The sequence below is a fragment of the Pseudochaenichthys georgianus genome, chromosome 17 (genome assembly GCF_902827115.2).
Source record: "Pseudochaenichthys georgianus chromosome 17, fPseGeo1.2, whole genome shotgun sequence".
Lineage (NCBI taxonomy): Eukaryota > Metazoa > Chordata > Actinopteri > Perciformes > Channichthyidae > Pseudochaenichthys > Pseudochaenichthys georgianus.
Window position 1 is genome coordinate 20,236,726 of NC_047519.1, and position 19,984 is coordinate 20,256,709.

Here is a 19,984-nt window from a genome sequence, read left to right on the forward strand (position 1 = left end):
GGTTTGTTTTCTCATCAATGCAGACCGGCTCAAACAAACGATCATTTAATGTATCATATGTTCGCCGAATTGACATGAAAGCACTAATAAATGTAGTTTCATCCACTTGAGTTTACAACCACAAATATAATCGATATGTTTTTATATCACATCCGACGGGAGGAAATTCAGCAGCTCTCACTCCCGATTTTTAATCCTAATGTAATCATCATCTTCGCCACAATCATCTATGTTTATGTCGCCGGATTGACATGAAAGCACTGACAAATATGAATATACTGTAGTCAACTTCATTAAAACGTTATTAACGTGCCTGAACTCAGTAATTCACCATTTCTATGCATGACAACACACTTTGTCCGTGATTGGCTCTCGAAGCGTTCCCGCATTGACGTCACTTCCGGCTTCCCCCAAAACTTCAAAATGAGTCGAAGGAATTTCCCCCGCGATGTTCGAAATTATTGATATTTAACGGAACGGTATCGCTTTTTCTTTTTTAAACTGACGGTTCGAGATTACTAGTAGCTCAATATTTCATTGCACAACAGTTGTTGGGATGGTGTCACAGGCTCTTTAAAGAAATATCGCTTTGCACAAGTACAAAAAAACGAGATGTCAATGTAAAAATAGTGTATGAGTATTTATTTGTGTATGAGTGCATGCAATGTGTGTCACTCTGTTTTTCAGTACCCAGTGATTCCACATCTTTAAGAGGGTCCACTCCGGGGGAGAGGATGAAGAACACAGGTGAGGCTGGTCCACTTTCTCTGAAGGACTTTGCAAATTCAGTCTTCCGGCCCTCTGTGTACTTCACCCCGAGCTTCTCCTCCACAAAGTTCCTTCAGTACGCCAATAGGAACAGCAGACATAGTCAGGGTTTAGGATAAAGTGATTGACAAGTGGATAATCTAAAAGGAAGAAACACAAGTGACACAAGGCGAGAAAAACCCTCCTTACTTCAGAGCATAGGTCATGCGATCAGGTCTCAGGGCTCTCATCATGATGAGTTTCTGCAGGGAGCTTTTCCCTTTCCACTCCTGAGGAAACCTCTCTTTCTCGGGACACTCAGACTCCACCATCTTCTTCCAGCGTTTAGGAGAGCCCTCAATGTCTCGATCCAGACCGCGAAACTCATCTGTGAAACTCATCACCTTTGCAAACACACAGGAGAGCAGCAGGTTATGTTTGACAATATCATCTAAGGATGTGAGTCAGCAAAAAAAGTCCTGTGTGTGGATGTGTGTCTGCATGCACTTTGATAGCACTCCACGCTGAGTTGGAGAGGAAGTCCAGGGGGCTGATGTAGTGGTGGTCGATGTTAAAACGTAGCAGGAAGTCTAGCTCTCGCACATCTATTTCCTTGCTCATCAGCAGCAACTACAGAGAAAGGACACAGTCAGGAACACAACACACACACTCTCTCTCTTTAACGCTGACACATACACACCTGGAAGGCCAGCTGTGCAGTAAAGGTGAGCTTGTCTCTCTCAAATAGTCCCCTGCTGATGTAGTTGAAGGTGGAGTAGGTAACAATGTCTATGAGTATGTTTACTCTGCTCTTCACATCCTCACAGGCCTCTGCCATCGCCACCGCTTTGTGGAAAACCACGTTAAAGGCCTGAATGAAAATAAGAGAAAGAAAGTTTATTATTCACATGGTCTTAATCATGGCATTAATGCATCACAGCTTTAGGAAAATTACTGTTTTCTTTGTATTCAATTAGTCAATTCCTAGGCTGTCAGTCAGCTATTAAAGTGACTTGCTATTTATCTAGAGATAGTTCTGGTGTGAGTTACTGAGTGCTGGAGATAACGGCTTTAGAAAAGTCAGATTTCTCTCAAATGTAATTGAGCTTTCAGGAATCATGGCCCGGTATATTAAGAAAATTCACAGGCCTCGTTGTGAGCAGTTTCATGTAGGAATAATTATCCTTATATAATGTCACAACCCTTTTTCGCAGGTGTAGTTGTAACATTAAAATAGTTGCTATCTGGTGGTTTTTCAACAGTTGAGTAATGTCTTGCATTTAAATAACTGTTTCGATGTGTTCCAGTCAGGCTTTCGTCCAAACCACAGCACTGAGACTGCTCTTGTAAAGGTCTTTAATGACATCCACTTAAACACAGACAGTGGCAGAACTTCAGTGTTAGTATTATTAGATCTCAGTGCTGCGTTTGACACTGTTGACCACAGAATATTACTAGACCGACTGGAAAAATGGGTGGGACTTTCGGAAACAGTTCTAAATTGGTTTGAATCCTACCTAAAGGACAGAAACAACTTTGTTTCTATAGGTACATACACATCTGAGTTGACAAATATGACATGTGGGGTTCCTCAAGGCTCCATCTTGGGGCCTCTTCTCTTTAACATCTACATGCTACCACTGGCTCAGATAATGAAAAACAACAAAATAAGTTACCATAGCTATGCAGATGACACACAAATCTACGTAACAATTTCACCAGCAGACTATGCTCCAATTCAAACACTGAGTAAGTGCATTGAACAAATCAATGACTGGATGTGTCAGAACTTTCTCCAATTAAACAAAGATAAAACTGAGGTAATGGTTTTTGGAGCAAAGTCAGAACGTATAAAAGTGAGCGCTGAGCTTCAGTCTGCAATGTTCAAACCAACAGATAAAGCCAGAAATCTAGGTGTAGTCATGGACTCTGACCTGAGTTTCAACAGTCACATTAAAACAGTTACTAAATCAGCCTACTATCACCTAAAGAACATATCTAGGATTAAAAGACTAATGTCACAGCAGGATTTGGAAAAACTTGTCCATGCTTTTATCTTCAGTAGACTGGACTACTGTAATGGTGTCTTCACAGGTCTCACTAAAAAATCTATTAGGAAGCTGCAGCTGATTCAGAACGCTGCTGCTCGAGTCCTCACTAACACTAAGAAAGTGGATCACATCACTCCTGTTCTGAAGTCTTTACACTGGCTTCCTGTGTGTCAAAGAATATATTTCAAAATACTGCTGCTGGTTTATAAAGCACTGAATGGTTTAGGCCCAAATTACATTTCTGACCTCCTGCTAAATTATGAACCATCCAGATCTCTCAGGTCTTCAGGGACTGGTCAGCTTTCTGTCCCCAGAGTCAGAACTAAACATGGAGAAGCAGCGTTCAGTTATTATGCTCCAAATATCTGGAACAAACTCCCAGAAACCTGCAGGTCCGCTGCAACTCTGACTACTTTTAAATCCAGGCTGAAGACTTTTTGTTGCTGCTTTTAATTGAACTATTCATATCTTAGACTGCACTGTAACTTTTATCCATGTATTTTTTCTTAATGTCTTTCATTTTTTGTTTTTATTTCAATGTTTCTTTTATTATCTTTTACTGTTTTTAAATGCCTTTATCTGAATGTGTTTCATTTTTGTAAAGCACCTTGAATTTCCTGGTGCTGAAAGGTGCTATATAAATAAACTTGCCTTGCCTATCTACACTACAGATTGCAGCACAGGTAGCAGAAATATGTATTAATTTTTTCGCGTGAACTATCCCTTTAACTTTCCCTTCTGGTTACCTTGAGGCTGAACTGGTATATGGGGTTGATCTTGTTAAGGTCGTTCATGATGAAGTAGAGCAGAGAAGCTCGGACAGCAACGAGCCGATAGTGTTCTCTGGCTTCGTTTATCTTCACCTCGTTGACTTTAGCTTCCAGGACCTGACAATAAGTGATGGAGGGAGAAGACAGAAGAAGAAGAGATGAAATGATGGATGACAAAACTGAAGTGCTTTTCCTTCCGGGAAAAGATTGTCCCTCTCTTGACCTAACTATCAACATCGGCCCCTCTGTTGTTTCCCCGACTCAGACTGCAAGGAATCTGGGTGTTATCCTAGATAACAACCTGTCGTTTACTGCAAACATCGCTGCTACAACCCGCTGCTGCAGATACACGCTTTTCAACATCAGGAAGATACGCCCACAGCTGACCCAGAAATCGACGCAGGTTCTGGTCCAGGCTCTCGTCACCTCACGCCTAGACTACTGCAACTCCCTCCTGGCTGGTCTACCTGCATGTGCCATCCGACCTCTGCAGCTCATCCAGAATGCAGCGGCTCGTCTGGTCTTCAACCTTCCAAAATGTTCCCACACCACGCCGCTCCTCCGCTCCCTCCACTGGCTTCCAGTAACTGCTAGAATCCACTTCAAGACACTGGTACTTGCGTACCATGCTGCGAATGGATCTGGCCCTTCCTACATCCAGGACATGGTTAAACCGTACACCCCAGCACGTGCACTACGCTCTGCATCAACCAAACGACTCGCTGCACCCTCGCTGCGAGGGGGACCCAAGTTCCCATTAGCAAAAACACGTGGGTTTGCTATCCTGGCTCCAAAATGGTGGAATGAGCTCCCCATTGAAATCAGGACCGCAGAAAGCTTACACACCTTCCGGCGCAGACTGAAAACTCATCTCTTTCGACTCCACTTCGAGCGATAGAATGACTAACAAAGAACTGCTAACAGAGCACTTATATACTAATAAAGGACTGGCTTAGCCAGTTGAGCAGCACTTGAAACGATTGGCTCTTTGAAACCTGATGTTCTTATATGATTCTGTTTTCCTCAAGGTTGTGTCTTCCTGGTCGAATGTACTTATTGTAAGTCGCTTTGGATAAAAGCGTCAGCTAAATGCAATGTAATGTAATGTAATAACAAGTCAACTTATATGCTATACTATAACAACTAAGAACACACATTCATGCTGCTACCTTCATCTCAATCTCAGCAGCGGTGTGCTTGGTGGTCTCGAGCTTCTCCACCAGCACGTTGTCCCCCAGGAAGTTACTCTCTGCAGCGGACAGCCGGGTCAGCAGCTCGTCCTCCAGGAGCTTCAGCTCAATCTTGAACATGTTCTGCTGTTTGGTCAGGTCGCTCTGCGGGAGTTCACACAAACAGCACTGATGATTCTTGGAATTGCTGAGTGCACAGCATTAAACCCTTAGTAGCGATATGTTTGGCAGGGTTTAGAGTTTTTTATTTGTCCCTATTGTAAGTCTGTAATTAACTGGGTTGCTTGAATACACACTCGGAATTAAGTTTGCGGAAAACAATACATTTTCATTTAAAGGGTTATAATTCTGAAAATGTATGAATATGTATAAGATATTATTAGGACTGATGTTGGTTAAAGAATGTACTTATTTAAGTGGAAATAATATTAATATAACATTCTATGGCTGTTTTTGATATTGAGAAATCTTCATCCTGTTTGGACATCAAAGCAACTTTTGGTCGTGAGGTATAATGGTTAAAACATTAAAAGCACTGTTGGACATTTATTAATATTCTAATAAATAACTGGATAAGATTCAAATGAACCTGTATTGATCTCCTAGGGGAAATTCAGTTATCCAACTGGAGGATTCTCATAAATAATTGTCCCCACCTTCAGGTGCTCGAGGTCAGGTCTCTCCTGGTTCACCACCTGGGCCAGGAGCTGGTCTTCTAGTCCGTCTCTGGTCACAGTGAAATTGATGAGGGTGGTCTGCGCTTGAATCTCTGGTTTGTAGTGAGGGTTGGCCAGCTTGGTGTGGAGGATCAGTCTAAAGCCTGGGTTGAAGAAACACTCCTTGTCCCCAACCTTTATACAGCTGTGATGGAGCGTTACAGAGCAGGGAAGTTTCAACTATAAGAGGAGCAACAAATAATACATTTTTGTGTACAGTGCACTCTTTCACGTGTGTCTCACCTTCCCTTCTTGATGGTGTGTCGTCCCAGCAGGGGGTCAATAACAGGGTCGATGGTCTCCTCCAGGTTCTCTATGAGGACAGTATGTCCTGCGACCACAGCCTGCTCTATCACATCTACATATCTGGAACAACATAAAAAGCTCTCCCAGATAAAGGAAATAAAAGTGCTGCTGAGAGCGAGCATCAGATATACACTGAACAAAAATATAAATGCAACACTTTTGTTTTTGCTTCCATTTTTCATGAGATGAACTCAAAGATCTAAAACATTTTCTATATACACAAAATAACCATTTCTCTCAAATATTGTTCACAAATCTGAACAAATCTGTGATAGTGAGCACTTCTCCTTTGCCGAGATAATCCATCCCACCTCACAGGTGTGGCATATCAAGATGCTGATTAGACAGCATGATTATTGCACAGGTGTGCCTTAGGCTGGCCACAATAAAAGTCCACTGAAACGTGCAGTTTTGCTTTATTGGGGGGGTCTGGGGGGGTCCGAAAACCAGTCAGTATCTGGTGTGACCACCATTTGCCTCACGCAGTGCAACACATCTCCTTCGCATAGAGTTGATCAGGTTGTTGATTGTGGCCTGTGGAATGTGGGTCCACTCCTCTTCAATGGCTGTGCGAAGTTGCTGGATATTGGCAGGAACTGGAACACGCTGTCGTATACGCCGATCCAGAGCATCCCAAACATGCTCAATGGGTGACATGTCCGGTGAGTATGCTGGCCATGCAAGAACTGGGATGTTTTCAGCCTCCAGGAATTGTGTACAGATCCTTGCAACATGGGGCCGTGCATTATCATGCTGCAACATGAGGTGATGGTCGTGGATGAATGGCACAGCAATGGGCCTCAGGATCTCGTCACGGTATCTCTGTGCATTCACAATGCCATCAATAAAATGCAGCTGTGTTCGTCGTCCATAACATACGCCTGCCCATACCATAACCCCACCACCACCATGGGCCACTCGATTCACAACATTGACATCAGAAAACCGCTCACCCACACGACGCCACACACGCTGTCTGCCATCTGCCCTGAACAGTGAAAACCGGGATTCATCCGTGAAGAGAACACCTCTCCAACTTGCCAGACGCCATCGAATGTGAGCATTTGCCCACTCAAGTCGGTTACGGCGACGAACCGGAGTCAGGTCGAGACCCCGATGAGGACGACGAGCATGCAGATGAGCTTCCCTGAGACGGTTTCTGACAGTTTGTGCAGAAATTCTTTGGTTATGCAAACCGATTGTTGCAGCAGCTGTCCGAGTGGCTGGTCTCAGACGATCTTGGAGGTCAACATGCTGGATGTGGAGGTCCTGGGCTGGTGTGGTTACACGTGGTCTGCGGTTGTGAGGCCGGTTGGATGTACTGCCAAATTCTCTGAAACGCCTTTGGAGACGGCTTATGGTAGAGAAATGAACATTCAATTCACGGGCAACAGCTCTGGTGGACATTCCTGCTGTCAGCATGCCAATTGCACGCTCCCTCAAACCTTGCGACATCTGTGGCATAGTGCTGTGTGATAAAACTGAACATTTTAGAGTGGCCTTTTATTGTGGCCAGCCTAAGGCACACCTGTGCAATAATCATGCTGTCTAATCAGCATCTTGATATGCCACACCTGTGAGGTGGGATGGATTATCTCGGCAAAGGAGAAGTGCTCACTATCACAGATTTGTTCAGATTTGTGAACAATATTTGAGAGAAATGGTTATTTTGTGTATATAGAAAATGTTTTAGATCTTTGAGTTCATCTCATGAAAAATGGGAGCAAAAACAAAAGTGTTGCATTTATATTTTTGTTCAGTGTATAACTCTGGGTCGGGGCCAGAGCAGGTTTATATTAAAATACTTTATCTCTCCCCGAGGATGATAAAAGAGGATTTATTAAACACTCACCCTGTCTGCCCCAGACTGATGACTTTCAGGCTGCTGCCGTAGCGGCTCTTGATCCACTTGATGCCTTGCAGCTGAGGGTCAATGAGGAGAGGCCAGCGCTCACCTGAAGAGGTATTCACACATTGACATTTAGTAAACCTAGCACGTTTTGTTGCAAAGAAAGAGACTGCAGTATCACTTGCTGCCACTACTCACAGTTTGTGAGGATGGTTGCATTCTGAGTTGACATTGTGTCTCCTGGTAAGCCTTCATTGTTCCACTGGGCCACCATCGCCCCATCAGTCAGCATCAACACTGGATCCAGGCCCTCTGTCATGGGGATGGGCATCTGGTGAGGGAAGAAACATGTTATAATTGTGCAAGCAATTGGAGTCAGGACTCAGAGAGACACGAGGAGAGCTGGAGCTTTGACGGCAAACACTGACGGTTTATTTGGAGCTTCGGCCGGAGTAAATATTTGAATATTTCTTTCCCCTCTGATTGTAAAGATAACCTTATAATTAAGACAATATTCGTCATTTTAAAATTGTGACCTTCTGGCTGTGCAGGAAGGGCATCCAGAGGTTGTCCAGCAGCTCTCTCCTGTACTTCTTGGAGAAGGATCCGGCGTAGGAGATGAAGGCCGCGGTGAGGAGGAGGTCGCCGCTTAGTGTTTCCTCCTGCTCGTGGTACTGAGCCACTGAGTGGGCCCAGCGCACATTCTCACTCTGAAACATGCACAGATAACATAAATACAATGGGACAAGTGGGTATATTTCAATAAGCTCCTCTTAACCCTGAAATATTTCATTCTTAACTAAAGCTGATCTCTCATTGGTTGCTGCTGTGCCCACCTCCAGTCCTTTGACAAGCCGATTGGCTAGTTCTATTGTCTTGTTGGTGCGATTGACCTCTTCCTGGAAGCGCAATTTCTCTGAAGTGGCTTTCTCAAATGCTGTTGTCAGAGTTTCCAGGCTGCTGTCCAGCTCCTGAGGGGGATATGAAATTATGCGCAACATTTAAATAACCTGCAAATAAATGTAATAAAACAAAAATAACAGCGTGAAACCACACATTAACCTCTGTCTAGAAGGCACTCAGTAAGATCTACAGTTACGGGTAGGTCAACAAGCTAATAAAACACGTCAAAGAATTAAATAGAAATTTCTCGAGGAAAAGTGGATTATAAGATTGCCTATAAAAGTCACTGCCTCAAGTAGGAACCAATAGGACATTTACAAAAGACTACAGCCCCTAAATCACATCAATAAAATGTGGGGCCATTTACACCAGAAGCGAACAACGTTTTATCTTGTTCAGCAGTTTATATGGCAATCTGTAATTTGAGTTTATTGCAAATGTAGGTAGAGAAAACTAAGAAAGGAAACATGATCTAAACAGACATACAGCAAGCTTTTTCCTGATAGCCTCTAGTTTCTCAGCAGCTTCAGTCAGATCAGCGTTGGCCTGAGACAGACACATCCTCTTCATCTCTACCTCACAAGATACCTGCAGATAAAACAAAATGCACATACACGCAAACACAGAGCAGTTTGACCCAAAGACAGCAATTATTTTGATGGAATCCCTAAAAAAACCCAGCATAATAAGCAAAAAATATGTAAAAATAAGTGTATGTAGAAAATCACCATGTCATTATTTCAGACTAAACCATAACCTGTAACATCAGTGAAAAACGTATGTGACATTAAAAACAAAACTTTGATCACAAAAAATATCATGCACACAGTGTATATCTTACGTAAAAAAGCTTGTACTTACGAAGATCTACCCGAAGCAGAAATATTTGGGGAAACAGAATAAAAACAAATCAACCACAAGAACACATTACTATATCCTGGAAATCATCACACACTGGCCTAGCGTGGATGACAGTAAATATGGATGACAGCCGGTTTCTATGTGTGCACCTCGTGGAAGCGAGTGATGTTGATCACCCAGGCACAGAGCCCTGCAGCAGCAGAGGATTTCTGTCGTACAAACTCTGGGTTGAACTCGGGGTCACTGAGGTGCTCTTCTCTCACGCACCTCACCGTGGCCTCGGGGATGTGCTCTTTGTCAAAGTTCACCAGAGCCTGCAGGAAGTCATCCACCTGCACAAATAGAGGTGTGTGTTGTGGAAATTGATAAGAAAAAAGCATTGGCAAGCTTCTAATGTAACAGTGTTTGCTGAAATCCGTTTATATACAGTAGAGTGCTTGTTTTTTGGTTGAAAAGCTATTTTATAAGTATAAAAGGCTATTAGTAAAATTGAGAAAATATGTAAATGGTTAAATTAAGGAATAACAAAGCAATCAATTCACCATTGAATACACATTCACAATAACTATAAATATTGAATTCTTAGTTGTGTTGGCATCTCAGACGAGCGATGAGTATAAAAAAAAACAGTAAATCATTTTAAATGTGTTTTGCAAGGTTTTTTCTGCAGTAAATGAAATATATATGTGGGCTCTTTGGCTTCGCGTTAGCTAGCCATTAATCTGAGAAACACTACGAGGCGTCGCTGTGAAATATCACCTTGCTCATGACCATCTTGGAAGCCTTCCAGCTGTGATCTTTGGGGATTCGGCCTTGGGGAGACAGTAGCACCAAAACAGCTGCCGAGACGTTAGTGACAATAGCTGGAGGGTTGGGGAAAGTCCTCAGCTCCGTCAGGTTCAACTGAATAAGCACACACACACAAAACAATTAAAATAAATCAATTGTGGTAACAGGATTTCAGTCTCTATACTGATGTGTATTGAGTTACCCTGTTTAATGTATTGAGGGCTGTATTGGCTGCCTGTAGGGCTGGTTCAGCCTTTGCCAGGTCGTCCTCAGTCTCCTGTTGCTGTTTGGTCACTTTAGCTTGGATTGCTGCCACCTGAAGAAAACGAAAATAAAGACATACAAATAATTTGAACTCTACTTTCTACCTTTAATTCATTGTTGCACGTTTGACTATATATATACTGTAACACTGAAGAAGTGGAATTCAATCCACGACTTTACATCTACATGTATGTACCAGCACGCACGCACGCACGCACGCACGCACGCACGCACGCACGCACGCACGCACGCACGCACGCACGCACGCACGCACGCACGCACGCACACACACACACACACACACACACACACACACACACACACACACACACACACACACACACACACACACACACACACACACACACACACACACACACACACACACACACACACACACACACACACACACACACACACACACACACACACACACACACACACACACACACACAGTGTTACCCTTTGCTCCTCTGCATCTGCCACAGCTCTCTCTTGGTTGAGCCTGTCTGTCTGTTGTCCTATTTGATCCAAGAGAGCCTCTATGTCTGAGTTCCTCTGCCACAGCTCCACCTCCTGCACTGCTAGCTTGGCTTTCAGATCTTCTACCTGAACAACGGAAAGGAAGGATATGAAAAAACATGAAAATGGTAGACGGACTAAGGGAATAAAGGACAAACAAACTAAATACATTGTCTGACCTGTGAGGCAGTCGTCTGAAGTTTCTGCAGGCCGTTTTCTAACCGCTCCATCTTCTGGATCAGCTCTGTGCGTTTTTTCCCCAGCAGGTTGCCGTACAGTTTCATGAACTCAAGGAAACTCTTCGGGGTGGTGTAGTTAAAGTGTTTCTCATTCTGCTGGTACTTTACACTCACCTGTAGCGTGTGGTTAAACAAGAAGCCGAGAGATGATGTCAGAGAAGATAAAAGAAAGAGTGGTTATCACCCATGATGCTTTGCAACAACTCACCTCATTGACACTGGTGTGGGCGTAGGAGATGAACTCACTGATAGACGCCCGCACATTTGGCTGCACAGGATAAACACGCACAGAGATTTAGGGAATTATTAAATTGACCCACATAGTTTTAGAGTGACCTCATTTTTCTTAATAGACTTCATTAACACACATATTCACGTTTATAGATACAACGGGTATACTACCCTTACATTTCCAAATAATATTTCCACTATTAAAAAATGCATGATTTTGCTTTTAGTTTTTTTGCTGCCTTTAAGTTGGATGCCTTTGGTTTTCTTTATGTTTGGTCTGCATTTATGTATATAATGTGAACAATGTAATACAAATCTTAATGACAACAAATCTATAAAAAATGCATGTTTCTATTCTTGAACTCCCAGAGGAAGTATTTCATATTTAAAGAAAATGTGTATGAATGCTATATGAATGTGCACCTCCAGTCCAGGTATCTTCTCGATGAAAGTAGTGCTGACAGACTGCAGGGCGTGCTGAGGCCAGGAGTGAAACCAGTCTATGGCTGTACAATTAACCAGAGCCGGAAACTTCCTTGCACGCATCCTCAATGTGAACCCGACTGGGGAGAAACACAAGACAACCTGGAAGAGGGTGGTGGAAGTCATATTTAATAATCAATTATATGGGAGCAAGCATGTATACTACTACATGGACTGCATATTACACATACTACTGTTTCAGACCTTGAGCTGTCTTCGGATCCTCTCAATAAAGAAGCTCCAGCAGTTGTCTCTGCTATCTATGAGTCCTAATCCTCTCAGCTCCATCCGGATGGAGGTCACAATCATATCCACCTCTTCATCACTGAACAGGTCTGGAATATCCCCTAAATAACACAGACAATGCAAGCTCAAAATTAGAATGTGTTCCTATTTACAGTAAAAAAGGTGAATACAGAACTCAGCAGTGTTCAGTGGAGTTGCTTTCAGCTGGTTGCAACAGTTTCTCCCTTTAATATTTCACCTGATAGAGTACATTGCTTTTGTGTGCTTAAACTAGCGGGGAATAACTAACACCAGTGTGATTCTGGTGAGATTATGACCATCCTGGCCAAAGTTACAGATTACAGTTTATGGATTCAACTTGTGTTCACTTGTATTGCCCACTGACTGTAAAGGTACTGTATGCTAGCGGCTAAAGCTCAAAAGGTCATACAAAATACACTTGTGTTTATTTGGACAATATGTGTAATAAAATAAAAAAGTGAATTAGAATCAGTCGGTTTAACGTGGGGAATGAATCATCATTATCCCTGCACCACTCTATAAAGGAAAAATATAATTCAATGATACATTTTGACAAGGTTTCTGGTTCCATCCCCTTTCCCTTACATATATCCAACCTGTGTATCACTTGTTTTCGTACACTGCTAAAAAAAAAGAAATGGGGCTGGAGCCATTTTTAACATGTACTGTATATGCCGATGATATTGATGGTATTCCCAAAAGGAAAGTATGCTCACTTTAGCTTTTAACACACTGATGAAGACTTCTTTGCTCATCAACATAAAAGGAGTTTAGCACAGTCCGTGTAACCGCACCTGAGGCCAGCATATCGTTGATGAGCACCAGGAAGCGTTCGTCTGGAATCTGGGCGTCTGTATGCAGGAACACTGTCCCAATGTTCTTCACCCCCACCTTTATATACAATGCTGCGATATCACTCTGGAGATCCGGGACAACGAACATGTAAATATGTCATGCCACAGGTTTACTTACATGAAGTCATATCAAACAGTGGAGTGACATTGTGTGTCTTTTGTGCATATTTGAGGTTTACCTTGAGGTCATTGATTCCATAACCTTTCCGAAGAGTGATTTGGAAAACTTCCAGTGAGCTGAGGAAAGCAGCCAGCCGACAAAGACTCTGCTTCCCGCTGCCCCCGACCCCCACCAGCAGGGCGTTACCATAAGGGGCCTCCAGGATACGACTGATGCGACACCTGAGCACAAACAACAGAATTAATTGTGTGTCTATGCTCTGTGGTTTACATATGTGCTAATCTGTGTAAATCCTCCCCGGTGCATGTTCTTGTGTTATACCAATTATTCATGAAAATGTCTCTGCGTGTGTGACTTACACGTGCTGGATGGCTTCTTCAAACAGTACCAGGTCCATAACGGCATTCAGCTCATTATAATGCTCCAAAGCATCAGCCAGCGTCTTCTGGAGTTTCTCCCAGTCTGAAGCCTGACAAGACGGGCAGATAAACAACATGTAACTCTCGAGTGAGGGCAGCAGTGTCGAAGTGACTATGTGGGAACTTCCAGATACGTAATTAAATGAAGTTCCTATCAAGACTTAAGTTGATTAACTTCCAATTCCAACCCCACCAAGAAAAGAAAGGTAATTAGTTTTGCTAATGACAGTGCATTCATTCTCATTTATCTTCTGACAGATTAGACATGACAGGAGAATATGTGCCATAAGGTTTTCCAATATGTGAGCGACTATAGTCTGCATACTAAATTGATCAAAGTCAAAAACAATTAAACTTACATATTTTATTACCATGGTTAATAAAGAATAAATGGATGCTTGATGGGAGCAACATTGTGTATAAATCGGAACTAGCTTGTGTGTGTGAACGTGTCGAACCTGATGGTAGCGCGGCTCTCCCACTCCCAGAGCAAAGTGACAGTACACCAAAGGCTGGTGGATGAAGATGGACTCGTCTAATCCCTGGAGGAAACGGGCAGACACAGATATATGAAAAAGGCAAGGCAATTCTAAACTGCCAACATGGCTATAAAATAAAAAAGTATTTGTAACTATACAGTATGACATACTAAAGATTGCCTAGAAACAGAATCTGTGTTTTTCATATTTTTGGATTTGGGGGTGTTGCTGTGTTTCTTTGAGTAAATGTATTTGAATTGATGGTCGGTGGTGAATACAACATATTACATTTACAGGATTTTCTTGTTTTTCTAAACATTATTCACCCATGTCATAGAAAATCCATCTTCCCAAACACACACATTTGACCACAGAAGATGTAAATGTACAATTATTGACAACAATATAAACCATAAAAGAAACATAAAATATAGAAAAATGTGTTGAGAAATAATAGAAAACCAAGAAAAAGAATAGCAAAATAAAGAAATACAAATGCTATTCAGAGATTACTCTAAACAAGGGTTACTGGAAGAGTAATTCAAGGAAGCCACACTTAAATGTACTCAAAAATGTCAAGCAAAGGATATTGCTTTATTTTTTGTTATTAAGATTTGTATTACATTTTTCACATGTTATACATAAATGCAGAACAAACATATACAGGCAGCAGCAGACTTACACACACATGCCTACATACACCTGTGCACACATTCATATATACATCAACGCAAAGCATGTAGATACACATTTACAACAAATACATCATATACACGCACATGTACACATATACAAATATACTTCCTGTCCCTCCCTACAGTGCACCTTTGATATAGGCCAAGAAGATGTGCCACACTCCATTAGTTTTGCTTGGGACATTATTTACCCTGGCGATCATCATTTCAAAGGCTGCAGTCTCTGTCATGAGTTTGAGCCATTCTGTAAACTCTGGCTTATGTGGGCTCTTCCAGTTGCGCAGGATAAGCCTGGCAGCTACAATAAAACCTCTTAAAGTCAGTTCTGCTTTAGTAAGGCCTGGTGGCACAAGAGATTAGTCCCCCAGCAAACAGAACTGTGGCGATTCTGGTAGAGGTTTTCTGAGCCACCCTTCACGGTTTTTTAATACCACCTTCCAAAAAGGCAGTACCCTTGGGCAATCCCGCATAGAGCATGAAGAAATGTGCCCATTTCTCTATTACATTTCTAACATTTATTGTCCCGAGCCATTTAAAAAAATGTCAGGGGTGTAAAATAATATCTATGCACAATTTTATAATGGATAAACTTGCTTCACGTATCCCTTGTAGCCCAACCTACATTCGAGACTATATCCTGCCATAGATCCTCCCTAATCTCACTACCAAGATCTGTTTGCCATATCTTTCTCAGGGCTTCACAAAGTCTAATTTCAATATGTGACATTTTCCTATAGAATAGTGAGGCAGAGTGTAGAGTATGGGGAGAATTTAGACACTCTTGAATCTTATTCTCTTCTTCCTCATCCCTTGTCAGTCCAAATACCGAACCAACGCTGCTGTAGATATTTCCAGAAATCCCCTTTATGTACATGTATCCCTTTCGCCAACCATGTATGCCATAAAAATACCCTTTTCCCTATACAGATTGAGTGTCACAGTCTGCTCCATCTTTCACCAGTAGTTTTCCATTCACCTGTCTCACCTGTTAACCACACCCACGTTTTTGCTCACTCTCTTTCTCTTCTGCACCCATTAGCTTCACTGCCAGTATTTAAACCCTCACCAGACACACACCCGTTGCCAGATCGTACTTTGCCTTATGCTAGTCTTTCACGCGTTTGTCATCAGATTGCCTACCCGGTTCGGACCCTGCCTGTCCCCGACCTGCCTGCTCTGCCTGATCCCTGATCCTGCCTGTCCTTGGACTATCCTGCCTTGCCTGCTGTCTGACCCTCTGCCCGGCCCTGACTCACCTCCTGCCCGCTGTCCTCCGGTTTGTTTGCCTGTACATCATCCGGTATTCCTCTGCTCTGGTATTATCACCAATAAAGTACATTACCAATACTCCGTGGTTTCTCGAGTGCTGCATTTGGGTCCTTCATAAGATTGTGACATTGAGGGGTTGTTCCATATGGAGGATTACATTTCTTTGTATTGTGAGATGCCCAGAATCTTGTGTGCCCTGGCCCATGCCCAATGGGAATGTTGTAAAATCAGATTTCCTCCCTGTTTTGCTGCGTTTTTCTGGGATAACAGTTCAACGACCTTAGCCGGTGCTGCAAGTGCCCCCTCCATCATCACCCACCCAGGGTTAAACCTATAATTAGTCCAGTGTCTTGCTATTTTATTAATTTCAAATGCTATGTTGTATAATTCCATATTAGGGAGGCGCTCAGTCAGTAGGGGCTTGGACTGGGAGCTGTAGGGTCGCCGGTTCAAGTCCCCGACCAGACCTAAAATATGGAGTGTGGAATGCTACTTGGAGAGGTCCCAGTTCACCTCTTGGGCCCTGCCGTGGTGCCCTTGAGCAAGGCACCGGACACCCCCCTTACTCCCATTGCTCCCAGGGCGCTGTACAATAGCTGCCCACTGCTCCTAGTACTAGACTCCTGGAACTAGGATGGGTTAAATGCAGAGAACAAATGTCACTGTGTGTGCTCTGCATGTGTGACCATTACAGAGGGTTTCATCCCTCCCAATTCTATTCTATCTAGTCCACCACTATCTCTTGGGGCAAAGAGTTTTTTCAGAGCAATTCTGGGCTTTTTTACATTCCATAAAAATGCCCTAATCAGCTGATTATATTGTTTGAAGATTCCGTCAGAGATGGTTACCGGTATCATCATATACATATAATTAAATTGTGGGGCATCCACCATCTTAATAATATACATTTTCTCCAATAAAGTGAGATTTATCAATTTCCATTTTTCCAAATTTGCCATAATTTATTTATTTTAATTAGAGGAGTCATATTAATAGAGATTATATCTTCTAGCCCTGAACACAACCTGATGCCAAGATATTTCATTCCAACTGGGATCCACTTAAAATGGAATGTTGACACCGCTGATTGGTTGCATCCAGTCGATATGAGCTTACATTCAGATTTCTGCCAATTTATCTTATAGCCTGATATTTTCGAAAAGGATTCAATTGTAGATAGAACATTAGGGATTGACGAAATAGGGTCCTTGATAAGTAATAAAATATCGTCCGCATATAGGAACATTTTGTGTTCCCTTTCCCCCTGTAAAACTCCTCTTATACCAATGTCTTCCCTGATTGCGGCGACCAGGGGTTCCAGAAGCAGAGGACTGAGAGGATCTCCTTGTTTGGTCCCACATGTTAGTTTAAAGAATTTCGATATCTCCCCATTAGTTGTTACTGCTGCCCTTGAGTCTGAATAAATTACATTTATTCATTTGATAAAACCTTCTCCAAATCCAAATATTTTAAGAGCATACCGCAAAAAGCCCCACTCGACCCTATCGAATGCCTTTTGGGCATCCAGGGAGAAGGCAGCTATTGGCGTGCCTTCATCCCGATTACGCTGCATAAGGTGTAACAATCGCCTGATGTTGTCTGTGGATGATCTTCCCTTAATGAATCCTACCTGGTCTGAGTGTATTACGTTTGGCAGAATGCTTTCCAGACTCTTAGCAAGAACCTTGTTGTGTCTCGTCAAATGTGTTAGTTATGTTTATGTATTTTGTCTGTCATTTTCTGTTTTATTGTGTACTTACCTCTTGTCTTTCATTTCAGGCCCTGTTTTCTTCCTCCCCTTGTGTGTTTTTCCCGCCATTATCAGTGTCTGCCCCACCCCTGATTGTTTCCACCTGTTCCCACTCACCTCATGTTTAAATAGTCCTGTCTCTCCCCTGTCCTGTGTCAGTTCGTCTTGTTTGTTTCCTCGAATGGTAGTGCAAAGCCTCAACTCAGAAAGGATCTCTTTCTCTCATGTCTGGTTTTGTTTCTTTTGTTAGGCTTACATTTTTATTAAGTCCTCTTTTTGTTATGCTAGTTTTTTTCCTCCTTGTGAGCGCCTTTTGTTATTTCCACCACCTACTCTGTAAAGAGGGATTACCTGAACTGTATAAATAAATATAATTTTTTTTTATATTCAAGAATTTGTCTCTGGGTCGTGCATTTGGGTTCATCAGTTTGTGTCGAGGTCCTGACAAACCTTCGTCAGAATTTTGCAATCCACATGAATCAAACTAATAGGCCTATAGCTTCCTGGTTCAGTGGGGTCTTTATCCTTTTTAGTAATTATAGAAATCAGAGATTCATAGGATATTGGTTTAGTAAACAATAAAGGGTTTCTGATTTTCTGACTGGTAATGGAGTGTCATTTTACGTTTACCAAAAATAGGGTCATATTGTTCATTTCCCAATGTCTTTAAAGATAAAGGCGTTGCTGTATGTTCCCTCTTTCTTACCTCGAAATATCTCTTGCCAGTGTCCAGCAGGATTTTGGTGAAGAGTTCCACATCTTTCTCTTCCATCAGTTTGTCGGAGTAGACCCTGGAGCTCTCATGCAGCCACAGGTTCACCAGGTCTGTGGGGTAACGGATACTCTCCGGCAGGGCAAACAGGATACCCTACTGACCAACAGACATGGAATCAATAATCACATGATTCAGAAACACACATTCCCTTCTCTTCATCTGAATAACTGCATACCTGGAACATGTTAGACAGGTCTCGCAGGTTGAAGATGTAGTGGAAGCGTATCGCTGTGGGGAGGAAGTTCTGGCTGATTTTTTGGTGCAGACAGATAGCTGCCTGGATGAGCAGATCCAAAGGATGGAAGGTTGTATAAGTGGTTGGATAGATATTGGAGCAGAAAAACAGATGGTCATTACTATGGATAGAGTGGTACACTGATAGACCAATAATGGTTTTAATGTAGATAAATGCAGCATACTAGAGGTGTACCTGCATGAGGGTCCCCACGGAGCGAGAGACCCCGTAGCTGAATCCTCCCTGCAGGAAATGAGCTGACAGGATGCTGGAGAAGATGGTGGCTAATCCATCAGCACTGGGAAAGTGTACTGCAAACACTGAGAAATGCCTCTGAAAGGTGTAAAGAGAGATTTGAAAATGACTTGCCACCACTCGGTAGTATGACTGGCATGAATTCAACATTTAAAAAAAAAAATTCCTCTAACTACTTTTTAAATGTAACTAACTATTAATTAGATAATTTCATCATCAGTTATTAGCTTTTTAGAACATGCTTACATCACCCTCATTTTTTATAGATTGTTTATCTTTTCTTTTTAACTTAATTGCGTCTTCCTTTCACGGCTGATTAAACCCATTATGTGTTCATTTGCACGTGAGAAATTACTTTGTAAAAATGCTTAAAAATCTAATTAAGTACAGTAATTGCAGTAGAAAGAGCAATGGTGATAATAATTTGTGTGTGTGTGTGTGTGTGTGTGTGTGTGTGTGTGTGTGTGTGTGTGTGTGTCATGCCTGTAGTCGGGGGTTGATAGAGAAACTCCCTGATGTTGGGTTCATACAGGTGATGTACTGGCAGTTATGTATTTCCTTTAGGACCAGGCGTTGTCTGTCATACCTACAAAAGGTGTAGTACAACTCTTTACTGCACAGTATGCTCTTACATACAGATGTGAATGTGTATCTTTACTATACATTCATGTAAAACGGTGTGTTTCCTGTCTGTCTTACCAGTGGTTGTAGTCGAGGTGCTGTCGTATGAGTGTGTGCGGCTGGACGGTCCCATAAACATCGACCTCTGGCATGTTGAGGTCGTCTATGAAGTAGATGAGTCTCTTAGCGGTGGGGGGAGCAAATTTACGACCAGCTTTCTTCTCCAGGGGTTTCTCCAGGACGCCTGAGGTCCATATACAGTAATGCAGAAGACAGATGATGAAAAAACCTGTGGGCTGTGCTGGCAGCAAATGACTCATGAG

The 19,984-nt window shown here is 42.4% G+C and overlaps 1 protein-coding gene across 1 annotated transcript in view; it reads right to left on the minus strand.

Moving 5' to 3' along the window:
* The window catches only part of dnah9l (dynein, axonemal, heavy polypeptide 9 like), a 49,360-nt gene that overhangs the window by 6,406 nt on the left and 22,970 nt on the right, over nt 1–19,984 (minus strand). The window contains exons 50-80 of the mRNA XM_034104850.1: nt 19,740–19,905; nt 19,524–19,626; nt 18,981–19,118; nt 18,726–18,827; nt 18,482–18,643; nt 14,041–14,124; nt 13,523–13,632; nt 13,222–13,384; nt 12,983–13,106; nt 12,126–12,268; nt 11,862–12,023; nt 11,416–11,475; nt 11,148–11,321; nt 10,909–11,055; nt 10,385–10,498; nt 10,153–10,296; nt 9,543–9,725; nt 9,394–9,399; nt 9,019–9,120; nt 8,466–8,600; nt 8,166–8,339; nt 7,828–7,960; nt 7,633–7,735; nt 5,718–5,840; nt 5,415–5,619; nt 4,738–4,902; nt 3,545–3,685; nt 1,448–1,618; nt 1,255–1,377; nt 958–1,151; nt 691–839 (exon numbers count right to left, since the gene is read on the minus strand). Coding sequence (XP_033960741.1) covers nt 691–839; nt 958–1,151; nt 1,255–1,377; nt 1,448–1,618; nt 3,545–3,685; nt 4,738–4,902; nt 5,415–5,619; nt 5,718–5,840; nt 7,633–7,735; nt 7,828–7,960; nt 8,166–8,339; nt 8,466–8,600; nt 9,019–9,120; nt 9,394–9,399; nt 9,543–9,725; nt 10,153–10,296; nt 10,385–10,498; nt 10,909–11,055; nt 11,148–11,321; nt 11,416–11,475; nt 11,862–12,023; nt 12,126–12,268; nt 12,983–13,106; nt 13,222–13,384; nt 13,523–13,632; nt 14,041–14,124; nt 18,482–18,643; nt 18,726–18,827; nt 18,981–19,118; nt 19,524–19,626; nt 19,740–19,905 — 4,203 coding nt within the window. The remainder of the gene's footprint in view (nt 1–690; nt 840–957; nt 1,152–1,254; nt 1,378–1,447; nt 1,619–3,544; nt 3,686–4,737; nt 4,903–5,414; nt 5,620–5,717; nt 5,841–7,632; nt 7,736–7,827; nt 7,961–8,165; nt 8,340–8,465; nt 8,601–9,018; nt 9,121–9,393; nt 9,400–9,542; nt 9,726–10,152; nt 10,297–10,384; nt 10,499–10,908; nt 11,056–11,147; nt 11,322–11,415; nt 11,476–11,861; nt 12,024–12,125; nt 12,269–12,982; nt 13,107–13,221; nt 13,385–13,522; nt 13,633–14,040; nt 14,125–18,481; nt 18,644–18,725; nt 18,828–18,980; nt 19,119–19,523; nt 19,627–19,739; nt 19,906–19,984) is intronic.